Source organism: Desmodus rotundus, chromosome 5, assembly GCF_022682495.2.
Source record: "Desmodus rotundus isolate HL8 chromosome 5, HLdesRot8A.1, whole genome shotgun sequence".
Lineage (NCBI taxonomy): Eukaryota > Metazoa > Chordata > Mammalia > Chiroptera > Phyllostomidae > Desmodus > Desmodus rotundus.
In genome coordinates, this window is record NC_071391.1 from 40,430,081 (window position 1) to 40,444,683 (window position 14,603).

The window sequence follows — 14,603 nt, forward strand, 5'->3', positions numbered from 1 at the left end:
TGGTATTCAGGCAAGGAAATAGATTCTACAGTACTATGAAAAGGTGGCTAAGTGAGGCAATTCAGTTAAGTTCTAGTTTAAAACCAACATTTATAATTTTGTTAAAATCCCAATTACAATACTTAATAATCACTGAAGTCCAAATAAGATTTACCATCTTGACAAAATTAATGTATATTTTAAAGGATATGGTTCTTAAGATATTTGTTAATAACTCTGTAGCTTATGTTATATCTATCAGGAGTATTAAATTAATTTTGCTCCTTAAACTCTCTGTAGATATGAGTAAAATCTTTTTATGTCAATAGAAAATTTTCAGGTTATGAGAGAAAAGCATCTGCTGTCTTGGCGTATGTATAGGTATATGCCAGAAATTTCCTACAGGTTTTCATTGTCAGTCAGTCAAAACAGTAACAGAAGGACCTTCACTGGAGGGATCGTTTGAGAAAAAACATAAAAATTGGGAAGTTATTTACAAACAGATGTGGTATTTTATAACCACATGTGCATGTCAACCAACATTGCTTACTGAAGCAATTTTTTGGTCTGGAATTATGCATAGTAATACTCATAAGCAAACAAGGGAGCAATTCTGCTAATCCTACCAAAGGACTGGGGGTAGAGTGTGAACCCTTAGCCTAATTCTGGAATGGGGATGCTTACCTTTTTTGAGATCATGAACCCCTTTGAGAATGTGTGACAGGCTGTAGACCTCTCCTCCCTGAAATGCATTACGTGCACATAAATAATTTTGCATTCCATTGGAGCATCTCTGGAAGAGTATACAAGAAACCACAGTGATTGCCTGTGAGAGGGGAGCTGGAGGGCAGGGGCGGGAAGAAGACTTCCTTTTCTTTGTATATTCTTTTATCCTGTTTTTGAAGTTTTTAACCAGGCATAGATGTCACTTATATTAATATGTATGTTCTTTAAGTCACGATGTCAAAATTGTTTTTAGTGTATGTGTTGCCAAAGCGAGCACGACAATGTCAAAAATTTTTGCATGTACATTTTGGGTTATGTGCTTTTTCCCCCTATAATTTTTTAAAATAAGTAACTTTTAATAGGATATAAGATATTTTAATAGACTATAGGCAATATTATAGAATAATATAACAGGTGGGTATTATGGATTATTTTACTTGATTACAATAGATAGAAATTTAGTCAGTAGTTTCAGGGGTCTATTAGTGCTGTTATGTTTGTGTAACAAAACATTGCTGATTCCTCAATGAACTATTTTATATCTTATTAAATTTTTTTAAACATTCAGTTTAAGAATTTTTTTCCTTTTGGAAGTAAGCTATAAACGTAGTTGTGCCCAGAGAAGTTGGACATTGCGAAGGAAAGAACTATGTACCTTACATTGCAATTCATATATCTGCTTGATTCCTTTTGGGACGTCTGTGTGAGTGGGTGGCGATAGTGGGGATTTCCTTTGGGGAATTTCCCAAGGGAAAATTGGCATATGTAGAACTGACAGAGTAAAGATAATAGAATTAATTTAGTGTACTGTTTCTTAACCTTGGAGATTCTAATTTAGTGGGTCTGGGACTGGGGCCAGAATCTGTATTTCAGAAAGCCACTAGAAGATTCTGAACTAGAGATACTGATTTAGGAACTAGAGAAGTAGTACACACCATGCTTTCCTGACTGCAAACACGAGTCACAGGGACTCACACTACTCAGTTGCCTCTGTGTGAGTGTGAGCCCCGTTTGCCTTTTGAGGGCCTTGGAAAAGAGGGAAGGTCAAAGTCAAAAGGAGGGACAAAGTCATCCTTTTGCACTCCTGATAGCTATTTCAGGAGTAAGGGGATGACCCTGTCAGGGTATGCTGTGCTCCCGGAGATTACAGGTCAGAGGCAGCGGATGTCAAAGTCTTAAAGCTTATGGAGAAACTTCAAGGGTGAATATGGGGTGCTTGAGAAGTGAGGCTCTACTGAGATCTAGGGGGAGTAGAAAGCAGGATTGGATTAAATAGTACTTGCTGAAGTTATGGATTAGTGATTAATAATTATTTAAAAAACATTTTAGGATGATTTCAGTCTTTAGTATCTATATTTAGCTATTTAAACAAAACATATTATTTTTATTAAATTTTTGTTTAAAAACCTGATATATGGAAAAGTGTGACCTATAAAACTTTAAGGTTATCTCGGTCAACCATATTTCCCTGTCTGTTGCCCACCTTTGAGAAGCTTGCTATTTGGATCATGAAGCCTAAATAAGCCCCTTTTAATGACGACATAAAGTATTATAGGCAGAGTACTTAGGAGAAAATAACTGCTTCATGAGTGCTAGATCTGAGAACCTGAAAGACTGAATCCCTTTGTCCCTCAAAGGACAAAAAAAAAAACCCTCAAAGGAAAATCCATGAACCAGAAAACTCAAACTATTCAACAGGCTTAAGAGCAGTATTTAAAATAGCAAAAGGAAGTAAAGCCCATCTCTGATGTCAAGAGCTATTTTGGTATATTAAAAAAATAGTTGAATTCTAAGTCCCTCATGGTTAAAATATTAAACAGATCCTCAGCTATAAAATGTGTTACTAGGCATCTGTATGGAATATAACCATGTAATCAGAGTACATTGTACTTCTCCACACAAAGAGAACCAAAGCTACTGCTTCTAAAGATTAGGAAACTTTCATTACACTGACAGAAGACAGTACAGAGGAAATGGCTCGGGGGTGGGGGAGATGTATGAGAGGATGAAAGGAACAGTATTCATACCATCCAAATTAGAGCCAGGATGTTTATCCTCAAATCTTGTCTTGGCTCTGTGTTGAGGGGACTGAATAATGGGGACATGGGAAAGTGTATCTCTGAGGTCCCTAAATTCAGCACTAAATGTATCAAATTCCTCCTATAAGGGCTTCTTATTTGCAGCAATTGCAACATGTCTCTGAATATATATTTTGATTAAAGTCCAAAGCCAGTTAATGCTAATTACCCTTTCCTCTGTTTTGTTGCTAGTATCCTTCCTAAAGCTGTTTGTTCATCCTGTTGCTTACAAGTCACATGCTCCCACAGGGTTGTAACCTTATAGGGAGTGGTTTTTTTTTTTTTTTTAATTTCTCCTGTACTGAGACAGAGTATATTTTGGTGCACCTATTTCATGCTGGGCCCATAGGATGTAATTATCAGCAAGATAGACCTAGTCCCTGTCCTCATAGAGCAGGGGTGTCACACTCATTTTCACTGGGGGGCCACATCAGCCTGGTGGTTGCCTTCAAAGAGCGCAGATAATTTTAGAACTGTATAAATGTAACTACTCCTTGACTGTTAAGGAGTTGAAATTACATTTGGCTCCTTGAAGGCAACCGCGAGGCTGATGTGGTTCCTGGTGAAAATGAGTTTGACACCCCTGTCATAGAACTTCCATCTCCCTTAGTACTTTATACATAGCTGGCTTTATTTGTCAAGTGATGTGGAAATTAGGTTAATGCAAATTGCTAAATTAGCACCATTTAAAATACTGTTAAACACATTTTAGATGTCAGTGTCTCTAATAAATCTTTGGCTAGTATTAAGGTTAATACAGACATCAGTGGAGTTCGGACTTAAGACTGTATTTAGCAAATTTAAGGGGTGTTAATTTTCTGATAAAGCAGATCTAATTAAGGTTTTTTGTAGGAATTAAAAAACTTCCATGCATAATTTGCAATGGAATTGGCAAACAAAAAGAACTATTTGTATCACATTCTTGCCTTCAGATTATAGCTGCCAGAGATGAAAACAATTACTGTTCTGGGTCTGAACAGAGAAAATCTCGATGCATTCTGTCATTTCAATAGTTTTGGAAATGGGTAACTTAAGAACCTCCCTGCAGTGCTTAGGGAGCTGCAGGTGGGATTGCAGGGAGCATTGTTACATTCTGTGGCTCGTGTGCCCTAAAGAGTCTTGTACATGAGTTCTCTTGTCGCATGTGGAGGGTAGAACACGCCCGAAATTGATGTTGGAAAGGATTGGAGAAGCTAAGTCCTTGCAAATACGGCCTTGGTCTTCTGAAGGATTTAAGCACTTCCATGAACTAGAGTAGAAACTCACTGCTGGAGTTTGGAATGTGAAGTAAAACTTGCTCTAATTTGCCGAGTTTCAAATTGTCTCCTGTGTTTCCCAGCGTGCCTCAACAACAGCTGGAATTGTGGGTTCTCCTAATGTGGACCAGACAAGTCACTTCACCAAGAATTGATTTATTTGTCACACACGGACCACTGTGTCACACTGTATGTAGTAAGGTCGTCTCCTAGAAAGGCCAGACATCCTTTGGCATCGATATTATTGAGATAGAGTTAGTACTAGGAATTCATGTTAATATTCTTTTTTGGCAGAGGAATAAGAGACTTTATCAGTTTGGTTCTTGCCACTCTTTCTGTTTGATCATAAACAAGTTAAATTATTTCCAGGATGTATCTTGAACTCCTCATTATTTTTGATGCTTGCCCCGCAGCTGAGGAAATACCTCATTAGGATATGTGACAGTTGAATTGGCTTGGGCTTTTAAACATGTCTTGGCCTTAGAGCCAGGTTATGTTCATTCATACACGTTTGTTCCTTCAAAATGTAGCTAGGTTTGTGAAAGTCAATTTTAGGCATTTCAATATCAGGTTCTATTTATAGTGATTTATGGGAGGAGAAATTGGGTTACATGGCTTCCTAATATCCCACTAAGTATGTATGGGTTTAGATTTTAAGTGATTTGTATTATTCTTTTCCAAGTGTTATACTGGGTTAAAATTTTCAGAATTCCACTAATAAATCACAGATTCTTACTGCTATGAGGTATTCTTTTGCTTATTATTTAATGTCACCCTTTTCTAATTTTTGGTTTTGCATGCTAATGGAGTATTTAAAACAAATTTTCCGAATGTCCTTGGAACTTTCCGTCCAGGCCAGACTCCTTGCCACCCCAGAGCTGTCAGAGTTCCCGTGCTACTGCTGCGGTACCAAATGGAGCTTCTTTCAGTGTCTTTTGGGTTTTGCAGGGCTCCCCAATGCCGAGGGCTGGGAGAATGGGAAGAGCTCGTCGGTTTGTTTGAAGGCAGGCAGGCTGTCCGGGCAGCTTTTCCCAGACGCTCCCAGCTCCGTCTTTTCTTGCATACCAGCAGAGCCGCTTTTTTCCTCCAGTGATTGAAACCATCTGGACTGCAGGGGGGTCACGTGTGTATGAGAAAATGACATAAAGTTTTAGACCCACTTGTGCTTTGCTCCAGGCCCAGACAGTTCTTGGATGGATGGTGCCGATGTGAGGACCGTTCAGTTTGAGGGCCAGCTACCCATCCTGCCCCCCCCCCACCCCAGCTCCTATCTTCCTCCTCTCTGGGCCCCCCACCCCTGGCCCCGCCCCTCGCGCGCTCCCTGCGTGGCTTTCTCGTTGCTTGGGAGCACACCCCTCCGCCAGGCCCGGCAGCCCACCCTCTCTGTATGGGGTGGAGGCACACCTCCTCCACGCCCCTTCGCTCAAGTCTGCGCTCCCGCCCGGGTCTCTTTCTCCAGCCGGCCGGTGCGGATGCCTGCCGGCCGCCCGCCCACCCTCCAGGAACAGCTCCTCCTCCGGGCTTCAAGGGTCCTCACGGCGCCAGTCAAGACCCCATCACTGCGAGCCCCCAGCCTGGCTGGAGAGCTCGGAGGTGAGTGCTTGGCGGCTGCCCGGCTTTCCCCGCCCGCCTGCTTGCCCCTCTGCCTTTGCTCCTGGCTGGGTGGCGGACAGGAGTGGTGCCGGTTCCGGCTCTGCCCTGCCTGCCGCTGCAGCCCCAGCCGGTTTCCCACTATTCACCACTCCTTTCCCCCTGCAGCGCCCAGCTCCGTGAGTATTTGCATCCTGTTGCCCAGACCCTGGGGGGCCTCTGTAGGCACCAAGGAGCAGGGCGGCTTGGGAGCTTCTCGGGCTGGAGGGGATTGCCCTCCCGGATCCCGCAGCTCTGCCTTCCCGCGGACTGAGGCTGCGGTTGGGGGTGGGGAACATCAGACGAGGGTCTAGGGAAGTGCAGAGCTGGGGTGTGCGAAGGGATGGCTGCAGTCTGGGCGGCCCTGGAAGTGGGCTCTGCCGGCCGCCTCGTCCCTTGGACATGCACAAGGGGTGGTGGTGGCTTGTCTGCAGGCTCCTAAAAGCAAACACACACACACGCACACACACACACACACACACACACACACGGAACTCAAACAAAGAAAAATTAACTTTGTACTCTAAACAAATTGAACTGTGTTTATTGGGAATGATTACCTTTCCTTTTTTGCCTCTCTTCTTAAGTGTACTAAGTATTAAAGATATATATTTTTTAAGTGACCCAGGACTAAAGGAACACACTTTAAGAGTTTATGCTACCTTATCCAAGAATTTAGTAATTTAGTAGAGTTCAAGAGACCGAACAGTTTCAAGTGTTTCTAAAGAGAAATTATTGTATTTCCTGGAACCTATATATAACTGTGGTTTATATTACTTGAATATGAATTAAACAACTTCTTCATTAAGTAAGACAATTTGCCTTGTTGCTGCCTTAGTCCACCATTTGCTCTGTCCCCCTGCAGGTGTTGCTGCTGTTCGGACAGCAGGGTCTTGGGAAGGGTGAGGAGGTCATTATCCCATCTCCAGGGCTGTTCCGAGCTAGGGTATCTTTTATGTGCACACACTTCAGCTGGCTATCTTAGGATAGGGCCAAGGTTAAAACCCAAGTGACTGCATTATTTTTTCCCCCTCCAAGTAATATTCTCAGGAGGTGAATCTCTTCGTTGATGGGATTTTTTTTGGAAGTAGCGCTTTCTAAAGGATCAGGAATAGTCTAGGTTCCAGAAAGCTAATCAGAGGTAGAGACCCGGTTGAGTGTAGTCTGTCTCCCATGCTGCTTTAAGGACAGCGCAGAGCAAGAGCTGAAGAGCCTGTTGAATGTGTGAAGTAAAGGCTTTCTGCACCCTAGTTAGGCAACTCTGAGGCAACTCTGTCTTCAAAGTATTTTTTATTAAATACTTAGATTGTGATTGGCTTGATAATTGGTGAACATTTTGCTCTTGGGTTTGTGGACTCATTGGGGAAAGAAGAATGACATATCAGAGAAGTGTAACAGTTTCGGATTATAGAAGCACAGAGGAGAAAACACTTAGGAGCCAGGGTGGCTTCCTAGAAGAGAAGGGATTTCCTTTGGGCCTTGAAGTGAAGTGCGGTTCTGTAACTAGTGGAGAGTTGCCGGGGAGAGTTTCCAAGAGAAGAGAGACTAGACCACTTGGACTGGAGCGAGGGAGAAAGTAATACTCACTGAGCACCTACTCTGTGCCACATGCCACACTCTCTCATCTGCCAGTGTTGTGAAGTAGGCATTGTTATGCTTGTTTTAAAAAGGGGGAATTCTTGGTTTAAAGGATATCAGAAAGGTATGGTAACCTGCTCAGAATCACACAAGTAGTAAGTGGTAGGGCTGGAATTCAGCTCCCCATTGTCTGACTCTAAAGCTGGTGCTTCCTCAGCTGCCTTCCACAGTGGGCAGTGGGAGGTTCGGTATAAGCAGACTGTGGTCAGCTTGAATTCTGGCACAGGAGCTGGAACTTTATCCTACACACATTGTCTAGCTTTTAAAGATTTTGGAGAGAGGGAGTGATGGAGGACAAAGGAGTGTTTTTAGAAGATTAGTGTGACATCTGTGTTCAGGAGTGTGACACACTCATCACAGGGAAGATGTAGTTCTTAATCAGGAGGTTTAAGAAAAAGTGATGTAGTCAAAATATCTAGATGTTTAAATTCCTGTCCCATTTATGCTTTAGTCGCTTGGTTCATGGGGTAAGAACTAGTCACACTGACCATAGGGCTACTGGCTACTCCTACCAGGCAGACATTGACAGGCAATGTGCCTGTGGAGCCACACAACTGGTGGTTTGTCCTTATTTCCCCATGTTTCGCAATGCTTCGGTGAGAGTCATGTTCTTTCACGACTGCCCTGGGACCCATGGGATGTAGACTGATGTTATAATTTGTTTAAGAGCCTTTACTGAGTGGCAAAGTTTAGCTCCAAACTGGGGTCTCTGCCTTAAACATTTAAGTTGAGGTGCTCTTTTTTCCCCAACATTCCCTTGTTTCTTAAAAATGATAAATTAAAAAAAAACTTGGTACTGGCAAGGTAAAAATAATTGAGATCACCTTTCTTAGTTATTAAGATAAAATGCACATTTATTTAATTTTTTGTTATGGAGAAGCAATAGGATGATGCCTTTGGAGAGTTACTGGGTGGGAATTTGGGTTATGAAAGCCAGGATTTGGAGATGTGCAAAGCTCTTCCTGCCCTTCCACATTTCTTACCGGTTAGTTGTGTTGTTACATATATACAGCTAGAGAGCTTACAGGACCATTGAATACCCAAGTTCATAGCCAAGCCCTCTGATTCTCTGCAGATAATGAGCTCAGGAAGGACAGCAGTGGGTGGAGCCATCCTAGTAGAATTGTCTCCCACTTTGTGTACAGTCTAGGTTGCTTGCCTTTCCTTGTACAACCTCTAGGCCTTTTCCTCTGAACTTGTGAGAGCTCTGAAGACTTGGTTCTTAGGCCAAGGAATGCCAGATAGTAGAAAGTTGCACAAAAAAGGGACAGGCAGAAAAATCAAGTTCACCAACTAGAGAAGTTTTATTTTAACTAATGTAAGAGTCAACAATGCGTTTTTGTAAAATAAAAAAAAAAGGCAAAACCAAACTATGACCCCAATTTTTCGTATCCATTTTTACCTTTATGAGCCTCTAACTGAAGAGCTTGCCCCACTGAATGGTGCTTTGGTACGTGGAATTCTCACCAGCATCTCTAAACGTGTCAGGATGACCCAGGTGGGGTTTTGGACCTCTAAGGGACGTGACCTCTCAGTTTAGGGGCCTTAAGAGTCCAAAGATAGGGGTTAAAGTTCCAGCTTTGCTATTTCATTAGAAGTTTCTGGAGTTTGATGTCAGAAGACCCTTTTAGCTCAATTTTTCTAGTTCTTCTAGATCAGGGCAATCACCTAGGATGGCATGGGGTTCATGCCCTGATTAGTCCCCTGGTTCCCAAAAAATTGATACTACATTTTGTATGTGGTATCACCTAAAAGCCATTTTGTTTGATCTGTAGCCTCTAGTTATAGATCGGAAAGGAAAGCCATCTAGGGTTCCACCCCAGGGAATGACACAGCTTGTTGTTGGCCCATTGGTGATCTTTGGTTATGAACTCCTGGGAGAATGCTCTTATGGTTAGTTTGGAGAGTTGGGGATCTCAAAAAGAGACTTTCACAATTCTCTTATTTATTTACTTTTTAGAGGGGGGGAGGGAGAGAGAGAGGGAGGGAAACATCAGTGTGTGAGACAGACATCGACCAGGGACCTGGCCTGCAACCCAGGTTGCTGACTGGGAATTGAACCAATGACCTTTCGGTTTGCCGGCAAGCACTCAGTCCACTGAACCACATAAGCCAGGGCAACAGTTCTCTTATTTAAATGTCAGAGATGTTTGGTTGCATTTTTGGCTCCTTGCTAACTCACATAGTTGTAAATGTTTTTATATTTGGTAAGCATTTGTCATTTTAATAATTTATTAAGGAGTGCTTTTCATTTTCTAAGATAACAAAAAGATAGCTTTGAAAAATAGAACTGGAATATGCTTTTGATACCCAGATGTAATCTCCTAGTGTAGTAGAACAATTTGACTATTTTACCAAATATCCTTAAACCTCTCTCAAGAGATTTCACAGCCTGCCCGAGAAAGGTTTTCTGAGCTTTCCAGACTGTTGATCATAGATTATCTCCTTGTAGTTAGCCTAAGTTTTCTTTTAGTATTTCTTACTTTTACTCATTTCCCCTCCCTCTTCAATGCACAGATGTTCACAGAGTAAACAAACTGCTTTTCCCGGACCCCAGCGGCTGCGCCGCCAATACAGACTGTCCCTTTCTGGACCCATACTTTCCTTGCCTGCCTCTGGCTAAACAAACAGACCTTTCTCTGTTTTTCTTTATAAGTCTTACTTTTTAGACCTATGATGATACTTGTTTCTTTGTGTTTTAAGCCGAAAGTCAATATTAGGTACGCTGGCAATTAAAGCTCTTAGATTGAAGGGTGCCATTTGGAAATAAAATGTGCACACTCGACTCCTCCTATCCCCATCCAATCAGGACAAGTCATTGTGGAATGAGTGTAAACTCTGGAGATGATTTTTAAAAAATAATTATCATTGAAAGAATTTTGCCTAGTCCTTTAAGGGTGTAAAAAGAATCCAGCCTTTTCTGGATTGCTCTAAAAGTAACAGACTAGCCCAATTAAGGCCTTTCTAGAAGTGTGGGAATCATTTGTTTATACTGGACTATAGCATCCCCAAGCAAATATGATAGAAGTAGTCTGCTTAACCCTTTGTTAACAGCATAAGAAATAAAATCTTCTTATTTATTTATTTATTTTAAAGCTTTTATTTATTTTTAGAGTGAGGAAGGGAGAGAGAAAGAGAGGGAGAGAAACATCTGTGTGTGGTTGCCTCTTGTGTGCCCCCTTGTGGGGACCTGGCCCGCAACCCAGGCATGTGCCCTGACTGGGAATCAGACTGGCGACCCTTTGGTTTGTTGGCTGGCACTCAATCCACTGAGCCACACCAGCCAGGGCAGAAATAAAACCTTTTTAAATGGGCCTCGTGATAAAGGGCCGTGGTGGTCAGGATACACAATGGTGGTTGGACATATTCTGGTTGTCAGTATTCTGGAAACTACTTTGAGGGGACAAGTGTCACTATTAGTGGCTTTTTGTCTTTTTTTGAGGTGATGTTGGGATCTTAGATGTTAATTTAGCTGAGACAAATTCGCATCTAGATATTTGTGGGTATTTTTTCCCCCCCTCTTCCCTATTCTTCCTCTTCCCCGAGGCTAACTGAGCAGGGTAGAAGATGCCTCTAGTCAAGAAGTCAGTGTCCTGGGATGTTCTGTCAGACACTAGTCTCCAAGGAAACACTCTGTGTTACCATTATTTACACACTGTTCCTCCTTTCCTTTCTTTCATGTGCAACATTTATGGAATATCTGCTGTGGAAAAAGCACTGGGCTAGTTCTTTTAAGCATCTATTTGTTCCCTTACTACTTTTTTCAGTAAACATACTTAATATTAGCTGTTTGAAGAATTAATGAGTGAGTAATGCTAAAAAATTAGATGGAAAATGATTTTTGGATATGAGTGCTGGATACCACCTGTTTCCCTGCTGCTGTTGGGAAGTGGCTGTGTATACATCACTCTGACTATTGCTCCAGGTGCTGAGATGACCCCTGATAAGAAGGCTCAGCATGTGGAGATCTATTTTCTAGTGAGTGAACAGGACCCAGTCAGTTACTTTTCCTATGAGTTGTGTTAGGTTACACTTACTGTTGCCATCACCTCCACTTAACATAATGCCCCCTGAATTAGAAAGTGCCCTGTGGTCAGTGGTAAGGACTACCTGGAGAAGTTTTCCTGAAAGTCTGGTCTTGTCACTTGAGCCAGGCATGGATGGGTTGTCGGTGCTTACACACAAAGAGCTTCTACACAAGCCACGGTGACCCTAACTCTAGTACCATGTCCATGGGAAATGAGCGTTCTCTTGAAAATTGTGTACCAGTGTGGGCCCAGGGAGGATAAGGCATTTTGCTTCTTGGTGAACACTAGAATCTGTGCACAGAGACTTAGAGATGAAGAAAACCCAACTTTAAATGAATATTTCATGCTCTGGGGTTTGGGAGAGCATGGAAAAATGGGATTTAAGGTCAAAGTGTTTATTTGAATTGTTAATGTCCAATTAACCAGAGATATCAGTTGTGAGGGTTCTGTTTTGCTATTTTCCATCCACACCTGTATCTTGACAGGTCACTGCCTTGAATTAGAAGAGTATTTGGGACCAGAATGTTTGTACAGAAAGTGATGGTGGAATTGTGGGAGATGAACAGAGTCACTTTAAATCTTATTTCAGAGGGACCATTTAAAAAACCCTTGTGAGTAGATCAATGGTCAGAGTTGGTAAGAAATAACTTTGCTGACAAGTATTGGTACAATAACATCTAGCAGCCTTTGTCTATTCCAGGACTGGATTTGAGCAATGAAACCAACTTGGGAGCAGTGTCATGTGCCCAGTTCTGCCCACATTCAAGTCGCCTACATACTTCCCATGTACTTGTCACTGTTTCTGGTCCCTGGAGGGCTGGGGTAGATCTCAGGATGTGAGCCTCAGGCTTGGTGGGAACCACATCAAGAGCTGGTCCTGGTCAGCATCATTTTCTGTGATTTATCATCACCAGGATTGGGGGTGTGGGAGATGGGTGGGTGGGGCAGGGAAGAAAAAAATAGAAGGGCATATAGTTCTGTGGAAATTGAGTAAAGGAGTGAAAAAGTTAGAGCTCTGTTTTCTCCCCCTCACTGACTTGGACCTTTGTTCTGTCAGAAACTCTTCTCTCTCAAGGTTATTTTATAAGTACTTGCAGTGGCTAACCGAAGGCACTGAGACTTCTGTACCCTGGTGGGAAGGGCCCTTCTAGATGATCCTCTGGATGTGGATGTGGGTTATGCCCATTTTGTTTCCCTCATTTCCTCCTAAGTTTTGGTGCTTTTTAAAAAAGGAATATTCTGGCTTCAGTATTTATAGATTCTTTTAGGGCTTTGGGGACTGAGGGCAGGGGGCTGAGTGTGTGACATGTTGCCAGCTATGAGAGACTTTTGCACTCAGACAAGTCTCCCGGAAAGAAGAGACAGAAAAGCTCGTACATGAAGCATAAGGACTGAGAAGTCAGAGGGAGATATGGCTTGTGGTGTAGCTGCTTTGGCCAGGGTGACCGTCCCTGACAAGATGGGCCTGATGGTTGCATGATGGGCAGGTGCGGAGGGTATCTTATAATCCACGTTGTTCCATAAAGAAGAAGAAAGCTTGTTTTTTTCCTAAGAGAAATCATGTTGCATTACATTGATTTTTAGAAAAAAATTACATGACACCCACAGTGTGTGTTTGTGAACACCCAAGTATGTGTTTAACTCTATGCCAAGCATGGTGGTAGATACACAAGTATGTGCAAAAAAGCCCCTGAACTTAGAACATGTAATTGTTGCCTAAGGAACTATATAAAGTATTCTGTTATCAAGCTTTCAGCTGTGAGTTGCATAAAGGGGTTTGGGGGCCCCAGACAAGGCCTAGAATTTGCAGGCTTATTGTAACATCTGGGCTGAATGGAGGCCTTTGGAGATGTTGGGGTTCTCAGGCTTCCGCCCCCTCCTTTTCTCTGTCTGCACTGTTCTCGGGTGATCTCATGGTTTCCGAGCACTAGCATTCATAGAGCATTTACTCTGTGGCACACTCTGTTCTAAGGGCTTTAGTGCACTAGTTTAATTTGCCAGGCAAATTTATGATTTAGGTACCCTTCTCCTCACTTAAATATGTGGAAATAGAAATACAGAGAAATGAACTTTCTTGAGATCACATAGCTTATGAGCTGAAGAGTCAGGATGTGAACCTGGGCAGTTGGAGACTGGATGCGCAGTTCTTAATGGTTCTGCATTGCCTTCTAACTTGTCGCGACCCACCTATTCCTACCCCTTCACAGTCTCTTCTCCACATAGTAACCAAAGTTCTACATTTGTCCCCTGCTTTCGCCCCTCTATGGAGTCCCACCCATCATACACTTTGAGTCCAAATTTACTACCTAGTCCTTAGGTGCTCTAACCTCTAACCCTCCCAATTGCTCTCCACCTTTGTGCCCATCTCTTCTGTCTCAGAGCCTTTGCCCTCTGCCTGGGATGCTCTTCTTGACTCTTGCTAATTTGTACCTTCATTTCTTTTAGGTGTCAGCTCAAATATACCTCCTCAGGGAGGCTTTCCCTAACCATTCTATGTAAAACTAATGCCCTTCATCAATCTTTAATCCTCACTTTGTTTTTCTTGCTAAAATTATATACACATTTGTGTGTTTTTCCTGTCTTTTTTCTCAAATAAATAAACTCCATAAAGGTTAGGGAGTTGGCCCATCTGTTTATTGGTATCTTTACTTTTTAGAACAGTATATGAGAAGTTTTCATAAATATTTGTTAAATGAATAAATGATATTATTTGCATCTGATGTTCATGTTTCACATGATTTCACTTGCACAAAAATAGTGGAAAAGAAATGGATATACAGGTGATATATACAGGTGTGGGTCTTACTTGGCTTTATGTTTATTACCAAGGATTTGCCATAATATCTGGCCAAGAAAATGCTCGGAAAATCTTAGTTGAATAAACACACTACGTGATTTGCTCTGGGTTCCAGACCTAGGATTTTGGGCTGAGTGCTTAGAGAAAATTTGTGGAGGGCTTGTAGATGTTGAAGGAGAGATTGGATTTGTTGAGCATGTGAGTCATAGGGGAATTTTTTTAAACCTGGAAGGACATGAAGATGGTCTAGTTCAGTCTTTCTGTTTATAGATGGGGAAACTGAGCCTAGAGAGGCAAAGGACTTGTCCAAAGGCACACAGCTAGTTTTTGTCAGAATCACGTCTAGAATTCAGGTTTTTTGATACCTAAGTCAGTTCTGTTTTCTCGATACAATGCTGCCTTCAGAACCGAGGAGGAGGACTCTTAGGGGGCTGGGAAGAGACTAGGAGCAGCATGAGCCAAGTCCCGGAGG

The 14,603-nt window shown here is 42.3% G+C and overlaps 1 protein-coding gene across 2 annotated transcripts in view; it reads left to right on the forward strand.

Moving 5' to 3' along the window:
- The first annotated feature begins 5,397 nt into the window (after positions 1–5,397).
- DENND2B (DENN domain containing 2B) overlaps positions 5,398–14,603 on the forward strand; it is a 159,211-nt gene continuing 150,005 nt past the window's right edge. The window contains exon 1 of one of the 2 annotated variants that reach the window (XM_024558948.4): positions 5,398–5,632. In XM_024558948.4, coding sequence (XP_024414716.2) covers positions 5,427–5,632 — 206 coding nt within the window. In that variant the 5' untranslated portion in view covers positions 5,398–5,426. The remainder of the gene's footprint in view (positions 5,633–14,603) is intronic. The other variant, XM_053924504.1, reaches the window with a different exon arrangement.